Raw genomic sequence first — 23,331 nt, 5'->3', positions numbered from 1 at the left:
AGTATGGGACATCAACATTGCGGCTGCTATGGTCAATTTTTTTGAGAAATGCTCAGTAACTAATATTTTAATCTGTGAACTACTACAGAGCATTTTCCAGAGTCTCAGACTATAAATTTCAAATTTTAAATTTATTTTACAGTAATTCACAAATGTCGATTCAGTCAAACAGGCTTTTTATATGACAGCTTCAAAACGATCTTGTGCACATCAATATCAAATCGACTAAACCACAAAATCGAATCAACGATTGTGCACTTTCTTTGCCAAAAGATACAGTAGCCAATGGCCGTAACAAAAAAAAGAAAATTTCACAAAAATCTCAATTTGTAATTTTGTACATAGGTACCTACATAAAACACAATAATAGCCAATAGGTAAAATTATATGTTGTACTATGTAAATGTTGTTTGTTTAGTCCAAGAGGTGAACACAAAAAATATTTCTAAAATTTGTACCCTGCTAATGTTTACGTTATCACCGTATTTATGTAACTGGCCGTTTGAAATCACTACAGGATTATTAAGAATTTTCTATGAACCCGAAAAGCGAGTCTGTCGAAGCTTCGAGGTATGTATCTGTTTTATTATTTCACTATATTATTAATATTTAAAAATTCACATCACGTTGACCTTTAAGATTACCAAAATATATCTAAATTTTATTGTATTTGTTTCGTGCAGAAACAAAATGTTGATAGGGGTTATGAAGCATTACTTGCTATTTTAGTACCTTCCTTTAAGCAAAAATAAAGTGTTGTTTGAAAATATATTTGTTACGTTTTGTAATAAATATATGCATTACTATTGTTTATCATTCAGGGGGAGCGAAGCATCATCATCATCGATAAATTCAACCCCTGACATTGTTGAAGACCAGCTAACATCAGGAAATATTATGAAGCGAGCCGCAGCCAAGCAGTTAATTGAAAAATATTTTTATCAACTGCTAGATGGTTGTGGCAATGTTAACTGTGATAACAGATATTGTGCATCAAGTGGGGCGGTAAGTAATGAATATATATTTTTTTGAAATTAAACTAACCACCGATTTGGTGAATATATTCAAATATTGTATTCAGATTTCTAGGTATAAACACTATTGTTAAAACAGGCTGTATGGAAACACGAAAGTAGGAATACACCAATCGACTGCCCTAAAATAAAAATTGTATTGTAAATACCAAATACACTATTCATTTGCAAATCTAAGCATAATTTATTTATTTTATAAGTACTTATTGATAGTAAGTACTATAGGAAGTTCATGTTTTGTCAATAGTAAAAATCATTAATACATTTTAAAATAAAACTAACAAAATTATTGAACATAGATCAATGTAGAGCTGAATATAAATTTTGTTTCACTAAAATCTGATAACACTTGAAATTGGATAGATTAGATAGAGTTTTGTAATTGACATATTCCGTAAATTTAAATGCTTGTTTTATAAAAAGTGATTACTTGGGTTCATAGTATACATATATTGTATTTCACAAACTTATAAACTGTTACAATTCTGGCTGGTCATTGAATACTCAGCTTTATTGTTACAGTCCAACAATCCAATTTCACTATGTAATCTCAAGAATATGAATTTGAATAGATATATCAAAATCCATTTCATAATATATATATAACAAATACCTTATCATGTAATTGATAATTAAAGTACCAATATTTTCTGGGATCCTGATGAATTTCTAACGTCAGATATTGAAATGATTAAAAATGATGCCAATTTATGAGTTCTTATGGTTAACATAAAAAAAATATACATATATGGTTAGTAAGTTGTCTTATGAAATCACACGGGTAGATATCACCATCCAATTTTTTTTCCATGTGGCTGTAATGTGTCCCTATTTGAAGGATACAGCACTGTTTTACTATATATATGAGACTTAATCCTCATATCTCAAGGTGTGACATGATACTAATGATGTTGAAAAGTTCCAGTAATAGCATAATAATATATCTAATGGATGGGTGGCAGGCCACCCATAATTTCACCCATTAACTATATACACATCATAAAACAAACGATTATTTAGATGGAAAGAGTTTACTGTATATTTCATTTTAAATAATTATTTTCCTCATAGTCACAAAAAAATGGAACAGAACTATACAACCAATAAATATTATTTTTAGAATATGTAAGGCATATTTCAATTTTAAATGGATAATAATTATAAAAAAATAAGAAAATGAGGCAAAATTAAAAGGTACATAAATTAGGAACTTCTGAATTTGGTTTTAATATATAAAACTACAGGGTGTCCCAGAACTCAATGTCAACCCAAATCAGGGTGACAGAATTGATTGTAACCATCATGAGAAAAATCAGAAAAAAAACTATCCCATGCAGTTTGGAAATTATGGGCATTTAAGAAAAACCTAGAAATTTGTTGAGTTCTGGGACACCCTGTATAACGAGTAGTATTAAATTCTTTTTTTTTTCAGGCACGAAATTTGTCCCCCAATGAAGCTGCCGCAGAAGCAATAAAGTTATTCTACAAAGAAGCTCGCCTCTGTAGTTCTGTAACACCCAATAAAGTGTCTCGGACTGATTCTAATTCATATGAGCCAAGCCCAAGGTAATTTTTAATGCTGCTTGTTATTATATAGAACTAGAAGTAGACTCCTAGAGATCATTAGTATTTATTAAGTAATGCACTGCCTCAAGACGGAAGTCTGATTGATCTATGTTGCCAATGACAACAGGCTACACTAACATTTGACTATTTATAATAATTTAACAGTTATGTTTTTATAATTTTCCTGTACCTGATTAGAATGTCACCTTAATGTCTTGATCTGAATGAATATCTCATTAAAGCTAACTCATAAATGCAACTGGTTACTGATAGTAACTGTTATGATAGTATATAATCTTACTTTGTATGATATAACAGTTCGACACTTGGGCCGAATCACAAAAACACATCAGAGAATAAAGAGAATCAAAATATCACAACACCGGAGCCAAGCACTGCGTCACGAGGGGAACCTCATACTAGTCACACCGCACAGCAACAGAAACAAAAGAAAAGAAAACGCTATAACAGTAAGGATTATCAGAATGTTGTATTAGGTAGGCAGCACCTGGCTATGAATTATTTCAGTAATCTTATCAGTACAAATACTGGGATACGACATATTTCTAGCCATTCTAGGCATTTTGAAGTCGTCGTGGCCTAAAGGATAAGACGTCCGGTGCATTCGTGTTGAAGCGATGCAACGGTGTTCGATTCCCGCAGGCGGGTACCAATTTTTCTAATGAAATACGTACTCAACAAATGTTTACGATTGACTTCCACGGTGAAGGAATAACATCGTGTAATAAAAATGAAACCCGCAAAATTATAATTTGCGTAATTACTGGTGGTAGGACCACTTGTGAGTCCGCGCGTATAGGTACCACCGCCCTGCCTATTTCTGCCGTGAAGCAATAATGCGTTTCGGTTTGAAGGGTGGGGCAGCCGTTGTAACTATACTGAGACTAGAACTTGTATCTCAAGGAGGGTGGCGCGTCTACGTTGTAGATCTCTATGGGCTCCAGTAACCACTTAACACCAGGTGGGCTGTGAGCTCGTCCACCCATCTAAGCAATAAAAAAAAAATGCTGTGAAAAATATATGCGTCTTAGTTACATGAGTACGACGTTATTTACTATCAAGACCGTTTCTTCGAAGACTGGTACATATCTCACATTAGTCAAAACAGTTTATTTTTGATCCTACTACATAGGGTGCATTGAGGATTTCTCCGAAAATTAAGACCACCATGCGCCATACCAAGCGATGCGATGCCGCTGTTAGGTTTTTGCAGATTGGTACCAATATCTCCAAGGAAATATGTACCTAGCTTGCAATTTAGAGATATAGAATTTCATCGATTAATAATATCGTGCAATATAAATTATTGTAACCCCTAACCACTTAAATTCATGTGGGCCGTGAACATGTTGATCCACTTAATGCGATGAAAAGGAAGGTGTATTTTGCTATTAAAACGTGTTTCAACAAAATTTGCCAAACTTAATATTTATTATTGTTCTGTATTGTTCTTACTAGCACACTTAAGTCATCCATTAGAAAAATACCAATTAAGTATTATTAAATTTATTAATTGATTTTTCGTTTAATGATCCCTTATGGATATTTTTTTGTTTGTCACAAAAGAAACTTTAGTGAGTTAATAAATATGGGTAATGATCACTATTTGCCTAATTACCATTACACTGCACAAACAGAAAATGCAGCAGTTCAAAATTGTTGCTCAAGTGTAAAGTTATATGTGAAGTCGATTAAAATGAACGAAAGACAGTACAATTTTTTGATGAAAGCGTTAGATGATTTGTTGATACTATTGTCAGATGGAGCACCACTGACGGAGGAACGAATCTACAAGCTGTGTGATGAGTGTCTGCAGAATCGAGCCGAGGAGCCACTGTCGAAAGCATTGAGCAAAGCATTTTCACGACCCTCAATCCTCGCCAGATGTTTTGCTAGTAAAATTAGTGAAAATGCCAATGAAACATCGAAAGATACAGGTAACCTTTTCGCTTATGTATCTGTTTATTTAAACTTTTATTTATTTACTGTGTAACATACACATGTGTATATAATGAAATTTTAAAGCAATTAATTTACTTTAGAAATTACTTATTAAAATAAAGTAACAACAAATAAACATTATTGTGTGATCATTCAAGCACACATTAAGTACTAATTGTAAATTGAGAGAAACGACACACTTCTTCTATATCGTTCCCTCACTACTGAGGATCGCGACCACATGTGAAGTACTTTCATTGTGCTCGATCATGCGTGGCATGGACTGCATGGTACAGACTACCACCAAGTGCTTCTCTTGCTAGGTCTGACCATCTGGCTGCTAAATTATACACACATCACTATATTTATACGAAATTACCATATTAATGTAAATGTATATTTTGTTACAGAAAAAGAGTCCAAAGAGTCTTCGAGATCCTGTGACCCCGACAAGGACATCGACAGCGTCGCGGCGCCGCAGCTCGACGTCGCCTCGTGTCGCAGAGCCTTTCAGTATCTTGCCAAAGTGAGCACTCTTTTCTTCTACGAGCGAAATTATCCAACTTCAGTATCAGAGGACTTGAGGGGATTTTATTATTATTATCCTCTTGATTAATGGAAATCTGCCGATACTTTCAGCAATTTCTGCCATTGTCGAGCTATTTAAACACACTTTATATTATGAAAAGTATCCAATTTTGGCAATATTAAGGTGCCAGGAACAAACACAAAATTAATGTTACTATAAACTTACATATTATAATAAAGTATATGTACAGAGAATAATGCACTACATATAATTATAATTTTATGGAGTTAGTAGTTATAAACTTAATAAAAGCACTTACTAGGCTGCACTAAAAGTACCGTACAATGGGGTAAATAGGGACAAAATCGACCTTCAGATTGAATTTTAAAATAGTTCCAATTAAATAGTCACTGCTCAACCAAAGAAATAAGTTGAGTCTTGAACGTACCTAGGTGATAAAAACCGTTACATTATTTTAATTATTCATTTTAAAGAAATAATCGATAAAATAATGGCCGTCCCAATTTACCCAGCGTCCGGGGTAAATTGACACGGTTAAGGGTTAAATTGGGATATTTGTAAGGGTTGTCAACTCGCAGTACTGCGATATATAGGTAGGTGCCATATAATTATTTATATGGACCGAAATGATGAATACAATCCATAATTTAAGTACAATACACAACATAGTGTAAATTAAGCTGGTTTCTATTCCGAAGCGATGTGACGTGAATGATAATCAACAATACAATGATCAAAAAAAGTATGTGCATGTTATATTTTAGAAAATTATTATTTAATTTCCTTAAAAATCACAACTCTGAAACAAAATCATAAAATAGAATAAAAAAAAAAATAGAAAACAAAAGGACTGGAAATGCAATAATACAATTTTATTTAATCAACATTTTCAAAATAATCTTTGAGCAAGAGTAAGATATCAGGTGAATAAGATAAAAAAACAGCTTTATCTGATTACTGCCAATAATAACAAAAATAAAAGAAATTCTTTCTAAGCTAAATAACTAAACTCAATTAATTCACTCACTCATAATTGGATATCTCGGATTTTTAATTAATGTTACATTTAAAATCTGAGGCCTGTTTTTATTTGTGTGTGTTTGTTGTGAATGTTAACAAAATCATGATTCGACGCGTGAATAGATTCTGAAATAACAAAAGTTTTGATTCGTTTGAGTTCTTTTAATTTTTTTTATTGCTATAAAGAACATACGACCGGGCAGATATTACAAGGTAAATGTCGCGAAAAAAAAGTAATTATATATATACTTTTCTTTTACCTATAATACTTACATAAACTAACTGATGAACACATTAACCTTCTTTACATCACGCAATTAAGTGATAGTATAGGCTAAAAAATCTATTATAAGATATCAGTGACAACCCTAACAAGCCATCCCTATTTTGTCTTTTGGCGTTCCAATTTTGTGTTTTCTCGTCCCTAATTTTTCCAGTCTCGTTCCAAATTACCCTACATACGTACCAATTTTCCCCAAAAAGAAAGGAAAAAATATGCATTTTTTATTTTGTCGAAATATTGCATTTAAAATAAGAATATTGCAACTTACCGTTTGCTGTGGTATTTCCAGGTGTATTAAAAACTTATATAAATTGTGATTTTATTGAAAAAACAACGATAATATTACTTTTTTTAAAAGTTCTTTAAGCTGTTTTAAAACGCACTTTTCAACCACTATTTTAAATTTAATTTGACGAATTTTTGGGACCAACTTAACTCATGTTTAGTACTTCCATAGTTAACTTCGTTTTTCTTCTATAAATTGATAAATATTACCTTAAAGAAAATTAGGTAGATTCCGTGCTACAAGTACTTTGAGAATCTTCCGCAGGTTTGTCCCAATTTACCCCAGAATCCCAATTTACCCCATGTCATGGTATCGGGAATGGAATATTTCCACTGTTCCTGTCATATTAAAATATTTTTAATTGAAAACTCCTTGGCTTTAAAAATCGAATACCATTTATTTATTTAAAAAAAGATTCTCGGTCTTGTCACGAGGTTTTGTCAAACTTGTTTAGTCGTTGAGAAAATGGAATTGACTCGAGAAAATTCAAGAGCGATGATTTATTATGACTTTCGAAGTGGTTTAACACAAAAACAGTGTGTTGACCGGATGATTTCTGCATTTGGTGATGAAGCTCCATCCAAAACCACAATTTATCGCTGGTTTGCTGAGTTTCAACGTGGACGTGTCAAGCTCAGTGATGATCCCCGTCAAGGTCGTCCAAAAACTGCAGTCACCCAAGAAAACGTTGATGCTGTGCGTAAGCTGATTGAGGAAGATCACTGAAGTAGGAAACCTATGGAAATGAAACGTCAACAAAAAATTCGTGCCACTGTGACGTCATCTGGCCACAAAACATGGCGGTTTTAGTGCTGCCCAGAAGATTTTAATGTTAATAGGTTTTATCGATAAACGTTCTTGGCTTATTTTATTTTAAATATTGTTGAGTTTGAATGTATTTGTAGAATTTATACTTTAATAGGAAGTAAGTATATTGTTATGTGCAAAGATGATGTGATTTAGATATTATGTGAAATCTAAGACGAGTTCGTGCTTCAAATTTTCCAAGTAAACGATATGACGATTTTTTAAATTTGCTACACTGATTTTATAAAGTTGTCGTTTGCCGCAAAACATAAAGATATGGCATAGTACAGTGCCATCAGCCCATTTCTAGCATGCTGAATGTTATCGTATTTTGAGTACGTGTTTTTCTTAGACTATTACAATCTATTTTAATTGTTTTGCTGACTCTAAAGTCCGTAACATACTACCGCAGCGCACCCCAAGGAAGGTGCGCCGCACCATTTGAATCACTTTCGCTTGAGAGTGATTCAAATTTTAAACTTATCAAGGGACCGCGTGAAAAAAAAAACACCTACAGAACATTTATTCATTAATTACAAATGTTATTCCTTGTGACTTCCTCTCTAAAATCACTTAATTATTAAATATTTAACAAATTTACAATAGTGTTTTACTCACTGCGGAACAAAACTATTTGATTTAAATAGTTCCGAAGAGATTTTGTCGGTAGCCTTTTTCTCGAAATATCTAAACAGAATGTCTAAATATGTTTTGATGACATATTTTAAAGAGGTATTTATGATTAGTGTCATGATGAATAGATTCCGACCGAAAAATGGTGTCCGATATTTCAGATTCAAATATATTAAGTGTATAATCTATGTTTCGGATGAGGGCTCCATAATGAATTTAAATATATATAGATAATAGTTTTGGGGCATCGACTTTCAAATATGTTTTAATTATTATTTTTGTATGTTTTAAGCATGATAAAATTAGAAATTTTATATAAGCAATCATATTAAATCGATATCAAAGTCAATAAATAATGTACAACCCAAAACAGACGGCCGAACTGACGTGACAATGACATTTGACGCGCTAAACATGGCGGATTTTCGGCCTCATTAGACGGAGACGGAGACATTTACGTATATTCATGTTTCATTTTATGTACGCACTGAAATACTGTTATATTGTTTTCCTGCGAGTTAAAGTGCTGAGTAAGAACGAGATAGATATATGTTTATGTGTGTGCCTTCAAAATGGGTGCTATTTATATAAGCAATTGTACGTATAGAACAATGTGTCGTGTCCCTACTATATAGGTCTATGAGGAAGATCGACATGTGACATACCGCGAAATTCAGGCAACTTTAGACATTGGCATGAGTCAAATACAAATAATCTTGCATGAACAATTAGGTGTAAAAAAGTTGTTTTCCCGATGGATACCGCATTCGCTCTGTGAAAAGCAAAAAGCGGCTCGCGTTACTTGGTGCGTCAGAACTCTCGAAAGATTCCACGCAGGATCCTCAAATGCTGTATACAACATTGTATCAGGTGACGAATCCGGGATATACGCGTACGAACCCGAAACAAAAAACCAGTCACGAGTTTGGGTGTTCGAAAATGAGTTAAAGCCAACAAAAATTGTTCGTTCACGGAGTGTTGCAAAAAAAATGGTGGCCACGTTTGTCTCCAAAACCGGCCATGTTACGACTATTCCTCTTGACGGACAAAGAACGGTTAATACAGAATGGTATGCTAGCATTTGTTTGCCACAGGTCGTTTCTGAACTCCGTAAAGAGAACTGCAACCGCCGCATCATCCTCCATCACGACAATGCGAGTTCTTACACCGCGCACAGAACAAAAGAGTTTTTAGAGCAAGAAAACATAGAATTATTAGACCATCCGCCGTACAGCCCCGACCTAAGGCCTAATGATTTCTATACTTTCCCTAAAATAAAGAATAAATTGCGTGGACACAGATTTTCATCACCTGAAGAAGCTGTGGACGCCTACAAAACGGCCATTTTGGAGACCCCAACTTCCGAATGGAATGGTTGCTTCAATGATTGGTTCCATCGTATGGAAAAATGTGTCAAATTTCGCGGAGAATACTTCGAAAAGCAATAAATACATTTTTAAATAGTAATGTTGTGTCACTTCGTTAATTCCCGAAATTTTCAGTGCCGCCCTCGTATAATACGGGGGTCTGGAAATAGTGAGAGGAGGTGGCGAACATTTACCGGCCGTTGAATTTTCAGTTCGCTAATAACTGGGTCCTATATGAATGAGTTGTTCAAGCGACAATTGAGGAAAATGTGCTCTATACTGCCGTCGCCCAAACCACATTCACACAACAAAGACTTGAGGGAATTGATTGGTCTTATTTGTTACAAACTAATTTAAGCGGTATTTCTGGACCTTAACATAGATTTTTACAATAAATGAATAGTTGGAATGGAACAAAAATATATAACCTTTTTTATTAATTCAAGACAACTTTATAGGTTTCTACTTTTATATAGTTAAAAGCTTAAAATGTTTTTGTCTATTGTATGTCAAACTACAAGAAAGGATACTGAGGCTTTTAAAACTTGTTGAACTAAAATTGATATTAATTAATAAATGTATTCAATCATGTTTAATGGATAATAAATAATATTATATGTAATGCTTGATTTCAGGTTCCAACGGAATACTACAGTACAGATTTAGTGATCGCACTCAAGTCTTTGGGTTCATACTTATCTAAGGATTTAAAATCTGAAAAATTGAGCATAGAGGATGCGGTTAACTGTTTCGTCATTACATTTGAACTGCCAAATTTGGGGTGCAGCGATTATTTTGAGATTGCATTACCGGATGTGTGTCTGGCTATCGGAGAACTACCCATCAAAGGTATGAATGAAATTTATATTAGATTGCAAGAGTATCCGAACAAGATTATTCGTTCAACTAACTGGTTGTACTACTGTAGTGATTCATGTCACGGTAATGCATTCAAGATAGGAAGATGGGGAGGACGGCATCACCTTAAGAAGTACTACTTCATCCACCTCGAGTATACTTTCAAATAAAAAAGATGTAACAGAATTGATCAAGAAATGACGGAAAATTCCGTGCATAAACATTAAAAATACAGTCCAACATAGAACCTAATCTTTTTTAAATCATATAATTATACTATTAATAAGTACAATTGTCCACTTATGTAAATTTGAATTTATTTATGGTACCAGTACTAGTAGTAGTAGGGACTTGAAAAATACATTTATTCCTTTAAGCCCATAATATTATTTAAACAAATTATTAAGCTCAAGCAAGTTACGTGGTTGACATGGTAGCTATTACGAAAATAATCATTAACATCATTCTCAGGTCAAGCAAGACTGGCCCGTATCTGGTCTCAATACTGCAAGGATAGTTTACGTAACATATTGGAGACGCTACAGCAACTCATCAGTTTGAGGGTAGTTTCGTGTAACTACCACGTGTTCTTCCACGTACAAGAAGACGGGCATGTGACTGGGCCTACAAGGGTCTTAAAGGTCAGTTCAGAATACTGTTAAATAGTAATCTTTACGTTTGAATATTTATTGGAATGCTGTAACGCCTGCTGTGCTTAAGACTTCATTGCTTAATGGTTTTGACAGAACCAGCCCGGATAGATTATATTGATATTGATTTTAATCTGCTGGCCAAAAATTAAGTCTTTTGTCACTCTACCAATCAACGAGCAGAAGTGATGACATATGTTTGCAGCTTCATAGTCTTATTAATTGCCAAATAAATTGTATTTGTCAATCTTAAGTCTCGCTAAAACTCGAGAACGGCTGGACCGATTTGGCTAATTTTGGTCTTGAATTATTTGTGGAAGTCCAGAGAAGGTTTAAAAGGTAGATAACTTAATGAAAATGTTCGGAATTAAATAAAAATGACAATTTTGTTTTTCCATTGATGTGTCCCCCGTCGGACGGATTCCTTTTTGTTTGTTTTAAGTTTATTTTATACAAAAGTTTAAGTCTTTTACTCTTCGATTAAGGCACTACGAAGTCTGCCGGATCAGTTAGTGGATTAAATAAAACTAAGAAAAGAAAAATTAGAACACTAAAACAAGTGGTAGAGCTGGTACTGGGAAATCTAAACAAATATGTTTGAAAAATTGTATTATAATATTATTTTTTTTCTTTATTTTAAAATTGTATGCAATGTAGTAATGTAGTATGCGGTGTAGTAATGCGGCTTCACAAAATATGAACTTGCCAAATCAACAAAAAATATGTATACCTTCTTGCAATTTTTTTTATTGCTTACTTGCGTAGACGATCTCACTGCCCACCTGATGTTAAGTGGTTACCGGAGCCCATAGACATCTACAACGTAAATGCCGCCACCCTCTTTGAGATACAAGTTCTAAGGTCTCAAGTATAGTTACAACGGCTGTCCTATCCTTCAAACCGAAATGCATTACTGCTTCACGGCAGAAATAGGTCGGGCGGTGGTACCTACCCGCGCGGACTCTCAAGAGGTCCCACCACCAGTAATTACGCAAATTATAATTTTACGGGTTTGATTTTTGTTACACGATGTTATTCCTTCACCGTGGAAGTCAATCGTGAACATTTACACCTATTAGCTAAATTATCATTGTTTTAACTAACGTTATGAGTGGAGTTCGCTCTTCATTCGTTTGCGGTAACGATCTACCTACACCCTGTATAAAGTATAAAGAGTGAAAATGCTAAGTGAACTGTGTGCTTAGTGCGAGTTTCTTAACGTTCTCGATAGCGTAAAAGTTAAGTCAATTTTGTATGCAGTTGGAACAGCGCCCCTAGCGGCAAACGTTTGCAAACGATCCCATTCCATACAAATATGAGCTAACTTTTACGCTATCGAGAACGTTAAAAAACTCGCACTAAGCACACAGATATTTGTATTTTTTTTAAAAATGGATTTTAAGACCTGGTAACTAAGACCTTTAGGTCATGTCTTATTTTAATTTATATTCATATTTTTATGAAAAATGATATTATGGAGTGAAAGGAAATGAAGATGATTAATTTGAGACATTAATCAACTGGGATGAAATTAAATGAAATGAAATGGGATGAAATAATAATATAATCTCAGTAAAATGATGGTCATTTACTAAGATTTTTTCAGTGGACTTTTTGGAGGATCCCGAGAAGTTACGTCCAGCGGCTTTGTTTCATTTTGCCAAATTTGTGCACTTTCACAGACATTAAACAGTTAATAAACCACCATTATTACACATTTAAACCCGAAGAAACACTAAATAGACAAAATAAAACAAATCACACAACTTCACTCCTCGCGTTCCCGCCAAAAAGTCCAGATATTTGTATTGTTACGTTTAGTAACAACATTGATTTATCTTTCCAATTGTTATAGGTCCTATACTACGCAAGCATATTAGCTGGAGTTTTAGATTCAAACACACTACATGAGGAACCGATTGTGATCGCACACCAGCACGACCCACTCGAGAGTGTATTAGGACATTTGTACCCGCCTTCCTCGATGAAGGGTGCGAGAAACTCACAACTCAACGACCCGTTAGGTAAGTAGTAGATTTCTAGTAGAGTATCTAAGTGGAGACGTCATTACGGATCCTCCCGATCCACTAACGGTGATTTTAGGTACCTCAAGCACCGGTCCTCGTTCTCGTCGAAGCCTTCGCTTGCGACGAAGGACTCGGCGAGTAAACTAATCCATAGACACAGTCCACTGAGTTTCTTGGACTTGGGTCCGATGGGAACGGATGGACTGATTTTGACAGGACTTTCACTGATAGGTAGCTAGCTGATGATATAAGGAGTAACTTAGACTATTTTTTTTAGACTTCGCGTCACCCGCGGTACGACAATAATCGCGGGTAACATCGCGGGACTCAGCTAGTACCAAATAAAACGCATCTTTAATAAAAAGATAAATGTAGCGTATTGAGTGAAATGTCTTTTGAAATGCCTTGCACCCCTCGATAATAATATGTATCGCAAACCGTACGGATTCAATAAGCCAGATTCACTTTGTATTTGTGAAATAATTGGGAAAAAAATATGTTTTTGTGCAGCCGTCGAACTAGGCGTTAGTGTGCTAGACTCGAGAACGCCGTACCTGCCGTTCGAAGACTTCTACAACGAGCCGCTCAGTGACGTCATAGAAATGGATAAAGATTGCGAAGATTATGAGATGGTAATTAGTAGGCGTGAGTATTATTATTTTTTGCATACCGAAAAGTGGTTGAGTGTGGCTTAATCTGTAATAAATAGTATCTGTTTTTTAATTAAAAATAAATTTAGCCGTACAAATATTTTTTTAAATACCAGTATAGTTGTTGAGATGTGCTTAAAAGTTTTAGGGGGTATTAATAGGCATCTCAGTCGCCTTATGATGTACGTGAGTTAATAAATTATTAGTTCGCATTTATTGAACAACAATTTTTAATGCATAAGAGCTCTTTGTGTGCGTGCGTGCGTGTGTTTGTGTGTGTGTGTGTATGTGTGAGAGAGAGAGAGAGAGATCGCTAAGAGCGATCTTTTCCAGGTAACCATCAAAGTGGTGGAAGGTGGAAAAGAATCGCTTGGAAACTAATTACACGCGGTGTACCAATCAATTGAAATATATTTATATACACACATACATACACCTAAGTAATTGTAATTTGTTTTTACCATCGCACCGCCCGCCACCGGAGTAGAGTTCATCCATACTACCTGAAGCCACTGCGGTCATCCACAGTGCGCTTCCAGAGGTCTTTTTTGCCACGTACCATCCGGCTATGGAATGAGCTCCCCTACACGGTGTTTCCCGAGCGCTATGACATGTCCTTCTTCAAACGAGGCTTGTGGAGAGTATTAAGCGGTAGGCAGCGGCTTGGCTCTGCTCTGCCCCTGGCATTGCTGAAGTCCATGGGCGACGGTAACCACTCACCATCAGGTGGGCCGTAAGCCCGTCTGCCTACAAAGTCAATAAAAAAAAAAAATTAATGTGATATGTTTTTTCCAGCCAACACGAGGTTCTCGTTCCTGCGGCACCCGTTCGTGCTGACGGTGGCCAGCAAGTCGCTGGGGCTGTACTACGAGAACCGGCTGCGCATGTACTCGGAGAGCCGCGCCGCGCTGCTGCAGGCCGCCGTGGGCGCCGCGCGGCCCGAGCCCTTCCTGCGCCTGCGCGTGCGCCGCTCGCACCTCATCGAGGACGCGCTCGTCGTGGTGCGTACACACCCACTACACACCCACTGGTGGCACCCTGCCCTGCCTATTCCTGCCGTGAAGCAGTAATGCGTTTCTATTTGAAGAGTGGGACAGCCGTTGTAAGACCTTAGAACTCATATCTCAAGGTGGTTGGCGGCATTTGTAGATGCCTATGGGCTCCGGTAACCACTTAACAACAGGTGGGCTGTGAGCTCGTCCACCTATCTATGCTATAAAAAAATTTGGGTTTTGGTTAAGCCTGTCCTCGAAGCAGCTCACCATGAAAGCACCACAATTCTGCATATGTCTGTCACGGTGCAATTGTGTACTCCAGTCTGAAGGCTCGGAGAGTTGTGACGTGGTGGTACTCTGTGAAATGTGTTTTCTCGTTTGTCTTCTATGTTGTTTAAAGTATACTAGTGGGACCACTAGTCATTGGGTCTTGGGAGCTTTAGTAAAAATTCGACTATAATTAATTGGAATTATAAGTTTGAACAATATTATAGTTCTATTGTCAAATACTATGATATGATATACTTCTATAATCACAGATTTCGTCAAGACTACACTATAGACAAATAATATTAAAGGCAAACAATGTTAACATGTTCTCAATTTAACCACAGACTTTGAGCATTAACAAAAGTTCAACAATAAACCAAGAGTATATGAGTCGACTATTATCAAAGCCGGCAATCTGACTTTTGGACAATGATTGGTAAATCAGAAAAACGAATTATTGACTTTGTATTCCATTGGCAGTCACAAAACTCTTCGGAACGACATCTTAGATAAATAACAGGTTAACTATTAACCTTTATTTAATGCAGGTTTTGAACCGTATTCTTTGAAGGAGACGATTATATTCAAATCAATCTGTATTGACATATCAATAAATTTTTTTTGTCCAAATGCACAGATTGCCACCTTTGATAATAGACGACTCATATATAATATGTATGTATGTGTGTGTCATGCTTTTTTTATTGATTTAATGTATTATTAATGCATAATTAAAAAAAATTGCATTCTACACTCCTTTTCTATATTCTCTAAGTGTGGGAGATTTCATACTCCTCCGTCCACGCCATTTTCGTAAAAATGGGTACAAAGTTTTTGCTTCACGTATTAATATATAGGTGTCATTTGATTTTAGCTGGAAATGATATCAATGGAAAGAGCTCTGGATCTGAAGAAGCAGTTAGTTGTTGAATTCGAAGGGGAACAGGGCGTCGACGAAGGAGGTGTCAGTAAGGAGTTTTTCCAACTAATTGTCGAAGAAATATTCAACCCGGACTATGGCATGTTCACGCACCAACAGGACTCTCGTAATGTATGGTGAGTGTTATATGGGACCATTTACTTGTAAGCCATATTTTCCTAGTATGGATGGTATCAGTTTGAATGTTTATTTGTTCATATAAGGTACACAATTCTACAGCCAACCAACATTCAGTAACTCATTAGATCGGGTTGCCGTATAGAGCTAGTTTACAAGATTGCAGGTTAAATATCTAAATTGTATTTTATTGTATTTTGTCTTCCCGAGCGCTATGACATATCCTTCTTCAAACGAGGCTTGTGGAGAGTACTTAACAGTAGGCAGCAGCGTGGCTCTACCCTTGGCATAGTCGAAGTCCATGGGCGACGGTAACCACTCATCATCAGATGGGCAATTAAAAAAAATTGTATTGTAAGCTAAAGGGATAATAACATAATAAATAAAGATAATAGATAAATTGACAAATTGCAGGTTCAACCCCACATCATTTGAAACGGAAGCACAGTTCACTTTGATTGGTATAGTGCTCGGTCTTGCCATATACAACAATGTTATTCTAGCAGTTAACTTCCCTATGGTTGTGTATAGAAAGCTGTTAGGCAGGAAAGGCTCTTTCGAAGACTTAGTTGATTGGAATCCTGTAAGTATCCTGTATGATTAATGTTATATGGTATAGTAATTAATTTCACCTTTTACTGGTGCCAGGATATATCCTGTCCATGGGTGAATTCATATGTTCAGGTCTGAACTGTAGAATATTTTGAATATAAAATGTTTAAATGTTTAATACTAGATAGGTTGAAAGCTCCCCTGCAATGTTCTCCAAGGTCTATGTAAATCTTGATTGCTAATTTGTTCAAACCCCATTTCTATTAAGCTGTAAGCCTATATACCTTATCATGCTTTGCTGAATTGAGGATAAATGTATGCGGATTCGTGGCAGCTAATTGATGGTACTTTGAAAGTACATGCCACTTCGTTAATAAACAAAACAAAATTACAATATGCATAACAAAAGTTAAGGTTATATTAATATTTTACATTTCAGATTTTATACAACGGCTTAAAAGATATGCTAGAATACACGGGCGATGATCTAGAAGAGGTTTATTATCAGACATTCAGGATATGTTACCAAGACGTGTTCGGAACTAATATGTTTCACGAATTGAAAGTGAACGGAGATAATATTTTTGTTACACAAGAAAACAAAAAGGTAAGACAAGTTTTAGTTTAAGGTTTATATTTATTACACTTTTTTTTAAAAAAATTTATTGACATTGTAGGCATTCGATCATACGGCCCACCTGATGGTGAGTGGTTACCGTCGCCCATGGACTTCAGCAATGCCAGGGGCAGAGCCAAGCCAGTGTCTACCCCAGTTATCACTGTGGTGAAATTTCGTATGTTCATGTTGTATGAATTTGTCTTTAACTTATCTGAATGTCCTTGTTAAAAATAATAAAATGTTGTTGTATGTTACAGGAATTTGTAGATTTATATGCAGATTTTTTACTGAATGTATCTGTAGAGACACAGTTCAGAGCGTTCCGACGTGGATTTTTGATGGTCACCGATGAGAGTCCACTCGGTGCATTCTTCAGGCCGGAAGAAGTTGAAATGCTTGTTTGTGGAAGCAAGGTACTTATTTTATAACCGAGATTTAAAAGTATTTAGTAAACATCTATAGCTTACTGATAGTCTAGTCGACAAGTTAAAAATGGTGTTAATTCGACATACTACTGCTAAAATTATGTGGTTTAGCTCATTCAATTCGGAATAATGTCTAGACCATTGTGCTAAAAAATTGAATTAGCACATAAAAATTTCCAAAAGTTATTAACAATTAAACACCTTCAAAAAATAGCGTTTCGTTTATTGCTTATTGTCCGTAAACTATAAATATTTTCGAAATTTGAAAAAAAGATCCTTAAAGAGGAGGAAATTTAGTAAAAAAAAGTTCCAACTCCCGGAACTGTAGCTCCATTATTTATAATTTTAATTTAACGCTGAAAATAGCCCGCCGCGCGCCATTGTTAGGTTGCGCGCACGGCCTCGAAAGCGAGGACGTCACTTAAAAAAAATTTTTTCAAGTACTTAAAGTTAATTGAAAAATCTAAAAAAATTATTGCATAATCTAAACACTTTAAAAAATTTATTCCCGTTGGAATTTTTTATAAAAACATATTTTTCAATATTCTAGACGATTGTTAATTAAGAAAAAAATTTCCAATTTCCACCATCCTTCTAAACTAAAAAAAATGTTTAAATAATTACCTTAAAATTATTTCGCTTCGTGGACCTCTTCTTATAAATATATTAAACAAGATTGCGTCGTCTAAGTTATGAAATTGTTAATATTTTGTTAATAATAATTTTTTTAAGTTAACACAAAAGAAAAAGCACAATTATGTTGTAAAGAAAATTTTTTTCTTTATTTATTATTATATTTTCGTTTTTATGTCAATAAAAGACATCTTTTAATTGAAAAATTTAATTAATTATTTTTTTGCAATTATATTGTAAAGAAAAAAATTTTCTTTACAATATAATTGTGCTTTTTCTTTTTTGTTAACTTAAAAAAATTATTATTAACAAAATATTAACAATTTCATAACTTAGACGACGCAATCTTGTTTAATATATTTATAAGAAGAGGTCCACGAAGCGAAATAATTTTAAGGTAATTATTTAAACATTTTTTTTAGTTTAGAAGGATGGTGGAAATTGGAAAAAAAATTCTTAATTAACAATCGTCTAGAATATTGAAAAATATGTTTTTATAAAAAATTCCAACGGGAATAAATTTTTTAAAGTGTTTAGATTATGCAATAATTTTTTAGATTTTTCAATTAACTTTAAGTACTTGAAAAAAATTTTTTTAAGTGACGTCCTCGCTTTCGAGGCCGTGCGCGCAACCTAACAATGGCGCGCGGCGGGTTATTTTCAGCGTTAAATTAAAATTATAAATAATGGAGCTACAGTTCCGGGAGTTGGAACTTTTTTTTACTAAATTTCCTCCTCTTTAAGGATCTTTTTTTCAAATTTCGAAAATATTTATAGTTTACGGACAATAAGCAATAAACGAAACGCTATTTTTTGAAGGTGTTTAATTGTTAATAACTTTTGGAATTTTTTATGTGCTAATTCAATTTTTTAGCACAATGGTCTAGACATTATTCCGAATCGAATGAGCTAAACCACATAATTTTAGCAGTAGTATGTCGAATTAACACCATTTTTAACTTGTCGACTAGACTATGAGGTGCAGCCCACCTGTTGTAGAGTATGGACATTATTACATGAACGTTGCCAGTTATCTTGAACCATGGTGACTCGATGCAGTGTCGCCAAATGTTTGAAAACTTTCCCCCTAAAGCAATTTCAAAAACCACTAAATTCAAAACAAAACTCCCCAAAGGACGGACCAAGTATTTATTCATTACAATATAAGTAAAGAAATAAATAAAAATAATAAATAATTAGTTAATAACAATAGTTATTTAGTATTTTTAAGTATTTTTCTATATAAAATTTTATCCCTAAAAATATCCCCAAAAAATTTCACCCCCTAAAAAAATCCCTGTATAGATTTTTCCCCCCTAAATTTGGGGGGAAAACCCCGGAGTTGGCATCACTGATTCGATGTTTCTGTTTCATTTTAAAACTTCATTTTATTGTACTTGAATTCTGTGCTAAAAGCTTTTTAAACATCATTAGCCCCACCTCTTGTCCGTTGACGGTACTAAATATACTACAAATTAATAGTCAACAGCTTTTGTTGCAAGTTTAAATTCATTGATAAACGAACACTCTTAGCACATATTAGATCTTACTTGTGGTATGTCGTATTATAGTCTCGCATCAGTAGGCTCAGTTCAAAGCCGCGAACCAGCGATTCGTATCTTTTGAAGGGTGAAACAGCTGTTATATTTACTTATTTAATTTAGAACACGATAGGTCTCAAAGTAAGCGACGGTGTTCACATTGTCACGATGTCTATGGACTCCGGTAGCCACTTAGCGCTCGTAGTTCGTTATACTCTGGGTGCTAGGAGACTGCTTCCGAAAACGAAGACAGACGATAGTACTATTGACACCTTTGGTAATGGGACGAAAATAAAATAGATCATGATTTAAAAAAATCATATTTTTTTGCAATTGCAATGTTTGAAGTGAAACTTTAGAAGAATCGTTGTGATTTCAAACTCAATGAAACGAAAAAATAAGTCCATAGAGACACAAACACATAAATGTATAGGATTCAGCCGGCGAGAGAATGAGATAGAACACATTAGACGTTCTCGGTCTCCTCTTTGTGCGATTCTTCGTAACATCCCCATTATCGTCTACTAAACATTGTCCATATGTATGCACCTGTGTAGTGGGATAGTCACAGTGTGACTTGCACACACTTTTTTATTGTGAACGCCGCCTCTACTTCTTTTATGGCGCCTGCAAATTTTATACGTACAAAGTTGTAAATTTTGCGTCGCGCCGGTGTGCGTGTTAAAGAAACGCCGCGCTCGAGCGTTCGTTGATCCGAGCATCAGCTGTTTTTAATTTTGTGTTTCACTGCTGGTTTTCTTTTCAAATAAAGTAATGTATTTTTTATGAAACTATCGTTTCATTTAGCTGTATTAACATAATGGAGGGTAAATAATGCTGATAAAACGTTTTAAAAATATGTTTTTTTTAAAAATCAGGTTCGACTTTTTTTCTGTCTCATCATCTATGTTAGGTGTCATTAGTACTATCGTTACCTCGATCGATACCTCGTTTTCGGAAGCGGTCTCTTAACACCCAGTGCATATAGCAATACAATAAAAATACCGTATTATATTTTGAAGGTTTTCGATTTCCACGAGCTGGAAAAGTCGACAGAATACGATGGCGGCTACGCGTCCGACTCTAAAATCGTACAGGACTTTTGGGGCATCGTGCACAGCTTGCCGCTGGAGGACAAGCGGAAGCTGCTTCAGTTCACGACCGGGTCGGACCGGGTGCCCGTGGGCGGGCTGTGCAACTTGAACTTTGTGATCGCGAGGAACGGCCCGGACTGCGACCGGCTTCCCACCGCGCACACTTGCTTCAATGTCCTACTGCTACCCGAGTACGACACTAGAGACAAACTACAGGACAGACTCTTGAAAGCCATCAACTACTCGAAGGGATTCGGTTTGCATTGAAGCTATGCTATACGACGACGACGACGCAACGCAACGCGGAACTAACTCAACAAAATTAGCATAATATTATAGTCGAGGAGTCGCCACGATGATGTTTCTGTATCATTGATGATTAAAGTTTGTTTTATTTAAGCGTAAAGTTTTTTTTTAATTACTCTATTTATTATGTCTGGCTGGGCAGCGTTCGGGAAGCTTCGTCAGGTCTTTTCGTCGCCCAAACCACAATGTCTGAAGACAAAGGTCTACAATCAGTGCGTCCTACCCGTGCTTACCTACGGAGCCGAAACGTGGACACTGACTGTGCGACTAGTCCACCAACTAAAAGTTACTCAGCGAGCCCATAGCTCGCGAGCTATGCTTGGTTTATCATTGCGAGACCGAATACGCAATGAGGTCATTCGGGCAAAAACCAAAGTGATCGATATAGCTTGCAGAGTTAGTAAGCTGAAGTGGCAGTGGGCTGGTCACATATGTCGCAGTACCGATAACCGTTGGGGTAGACGTGTTCTGGAGTGGAGACCGCTAACCGGTAAACGTAGTGTAGGACGCCCTCCTGCTAGACGGAGCGACGACCTACGCAAGGCAGCTGGCAGTAACTGGATGCGTAGAACCGAAGATCGGGTTCAGTGGCGAGCTTTGTACTGCCGCAGGTTAATGATGATGATGATGATATTTATTAATTACTAGCTGTACCCGCCCGCTTCGCTGGGCATTTAAAATTAACTTTATTATTTCTCACCCCCCACAAAAATTCTCATCATTAACGCCCCTGCAACTGGTGTAGGGAGTCCAACACTCATATAAATATTAGCCTATACATTAAGTACATGTATTTTCGACATGGATATAATAGCCGGCAAACTTCTTGAGCATTTGTTGACGTAGTGGGGGTAAGTTTGCGCATGGTACACTCACATGCAAAAACATTATTTACTCTGCGTCATAATGCAATTAAATTATTAAAATCAACATATGTATTTATTTATATATTTATTAGAACATCAACAAAAAATATAGGTTAATAATTATAATAATTTAATCTTGGGGTAAAATAGATATTCCTTCTATTAAGTCAAAACTAGAGCTGTTGCCAGGTCTTCGTTCAGTTGAAGCGAAGCTGGTATTTGTAATTTTTTTTCGTTATCATAATCTTGACCATTATCATCATCACTGTTTTCATCACCCGAGTCGCCATCATCGTGATAAGTCGACATAGGGCTCATCGGTGTAGTTTACGACTCGGTCGGTTCGATCTTCTTTTTTGTCTATAATTAATTATTTTTTGAAGATATTCGATTCGTAGTAATCGAATGTTACTTTTTTCAATTACCAGCTTCCGATTATTTTCTGTTTTTTTTTTTCCATCTGAAGCCTAGCTCTTTCATAATTCGTCGTAAACTTCATTCCGAGCCATTAAAATGTATATCTTCTTTAAAATTTTCGAAGCCTTTCTACGGTACGGAGTTTCGCTGCTTGTTATGTAGTTATTATGATTACATCTTTTTATTACAGATTGAACGAAACTATCCATTCCGGTAACTTTCTTCTTCCCTGATCTTTTCTTACCCGGAGTCCCAAGCACGATGAGCAAGCCAGAGCCTTTAGCTTCGTTAATAATGCACCTAACAGTACTCACTGATGTTTTTGTTGCTTCCGAAGTCTGTTTTACTTTTTCCATAATATCATTCTTCCCCTGTTTTATAATGAAGCAATATACGTCGTACACAATTTTTCTACCCTTTCTTTTGAATACTACACCAGTTTGTCGCGGCATAGTGTATTTTTTATAAAAAATCAACAAAAACTCAACAAATAGCAATGGCAACAAAGACAACAAGCAATTATAACAAAATATAACTTAACGATTAATAACGATAGACTTTCCACTGTACGCAAGCGTACTTTTGGGAGCAAGCGGAACGAGGGCGCGGTGCGGGACGCAAGGTTCGACTGATCTACCAATAACGCGCTCGATACGATTTCCCCTGCCGTCGCGCCTCACCCTCACCACCAAAGTGATCTAAAATTCGGTTCTGCGCAGTCAAGGTCATTTGCTCACGATGTTTGCCGGTTACTATACCAAGTTTCAAGTCAATCGGATGCACGGTTCAGTAGTTATAACGAAAAATCTGTAAAAATCACTGTAGATTTATATATGAGTATAGATAGGTACAGAATTTTTAGG

General features: G+C 35.6%; 1 protein-coding gene across 2 annotated transcripts; it reads left to right on the top strand.

Moving 5' to 3' along the window:
- The first annotated feature begins 259 nt into the window (after positions 1 to 259).
- Positions 260 to 21,285, top strand: LOC101742545 (ubiquitin-protein ligase E3A). Of its 2 annotated transcripts, none has more exons than XM_004927899.5 (16): positions 260 to 570; positions 822 to 1,005; positions 2,467 to 2,600; positions 2,919 to 3,070; positions 4,382 to 4,558; positions 4,973 to 5,088; positions 10,144 to 10,357; positions 10,838 to 11,007; positions 12,872 to 13,040; positions 13,554 to 13,688; positions 14,489 to 14,694; positions 15,833 to 16,014; positions 16,430 to 16,598; positions 17,007 to 17,174; positions 17,444 to 17,599; positions 20,808 to 21,285. In XM_004927899.5, the coding sequence occupies exons 1-16, from the start codon at positions 536 to 538 to the stop codon at positions 21,144 to 21,146; spliced, it is 2,706 nt and encodes a 901-aa protein (XP_004927956.1). In that variant the 5' UTR covers positions 260 to 535; the 3' UTR covers positions 21,147 to 21,285. The 2 variants fall into 2 exon arrangements, with proteins under 2 accessions (XP_004927956.1, XP_004927955.1); XM_004927898.5 differs by having other exon boundaries at positions 2,919 to 3,097.
- The last annotated feature ends 2,046 nt before the right edge of the window (positions 21,286 to 23,331 follow it).

This window comes from Bombyx mori, chromosome 13 (assembly GCF_030269925.1).
Source record: "Bombyx mori chromosome 13, ASM3026992v2".
NCBI lineage: Eukaryota > Metazoa > Arthropoda > Insecta > Lepidoptera > Bombycidae > Bombyx > Bombyx mori.
This window is presented reverse-complemented; position numbering and strand designations above follow the sequence as displayed.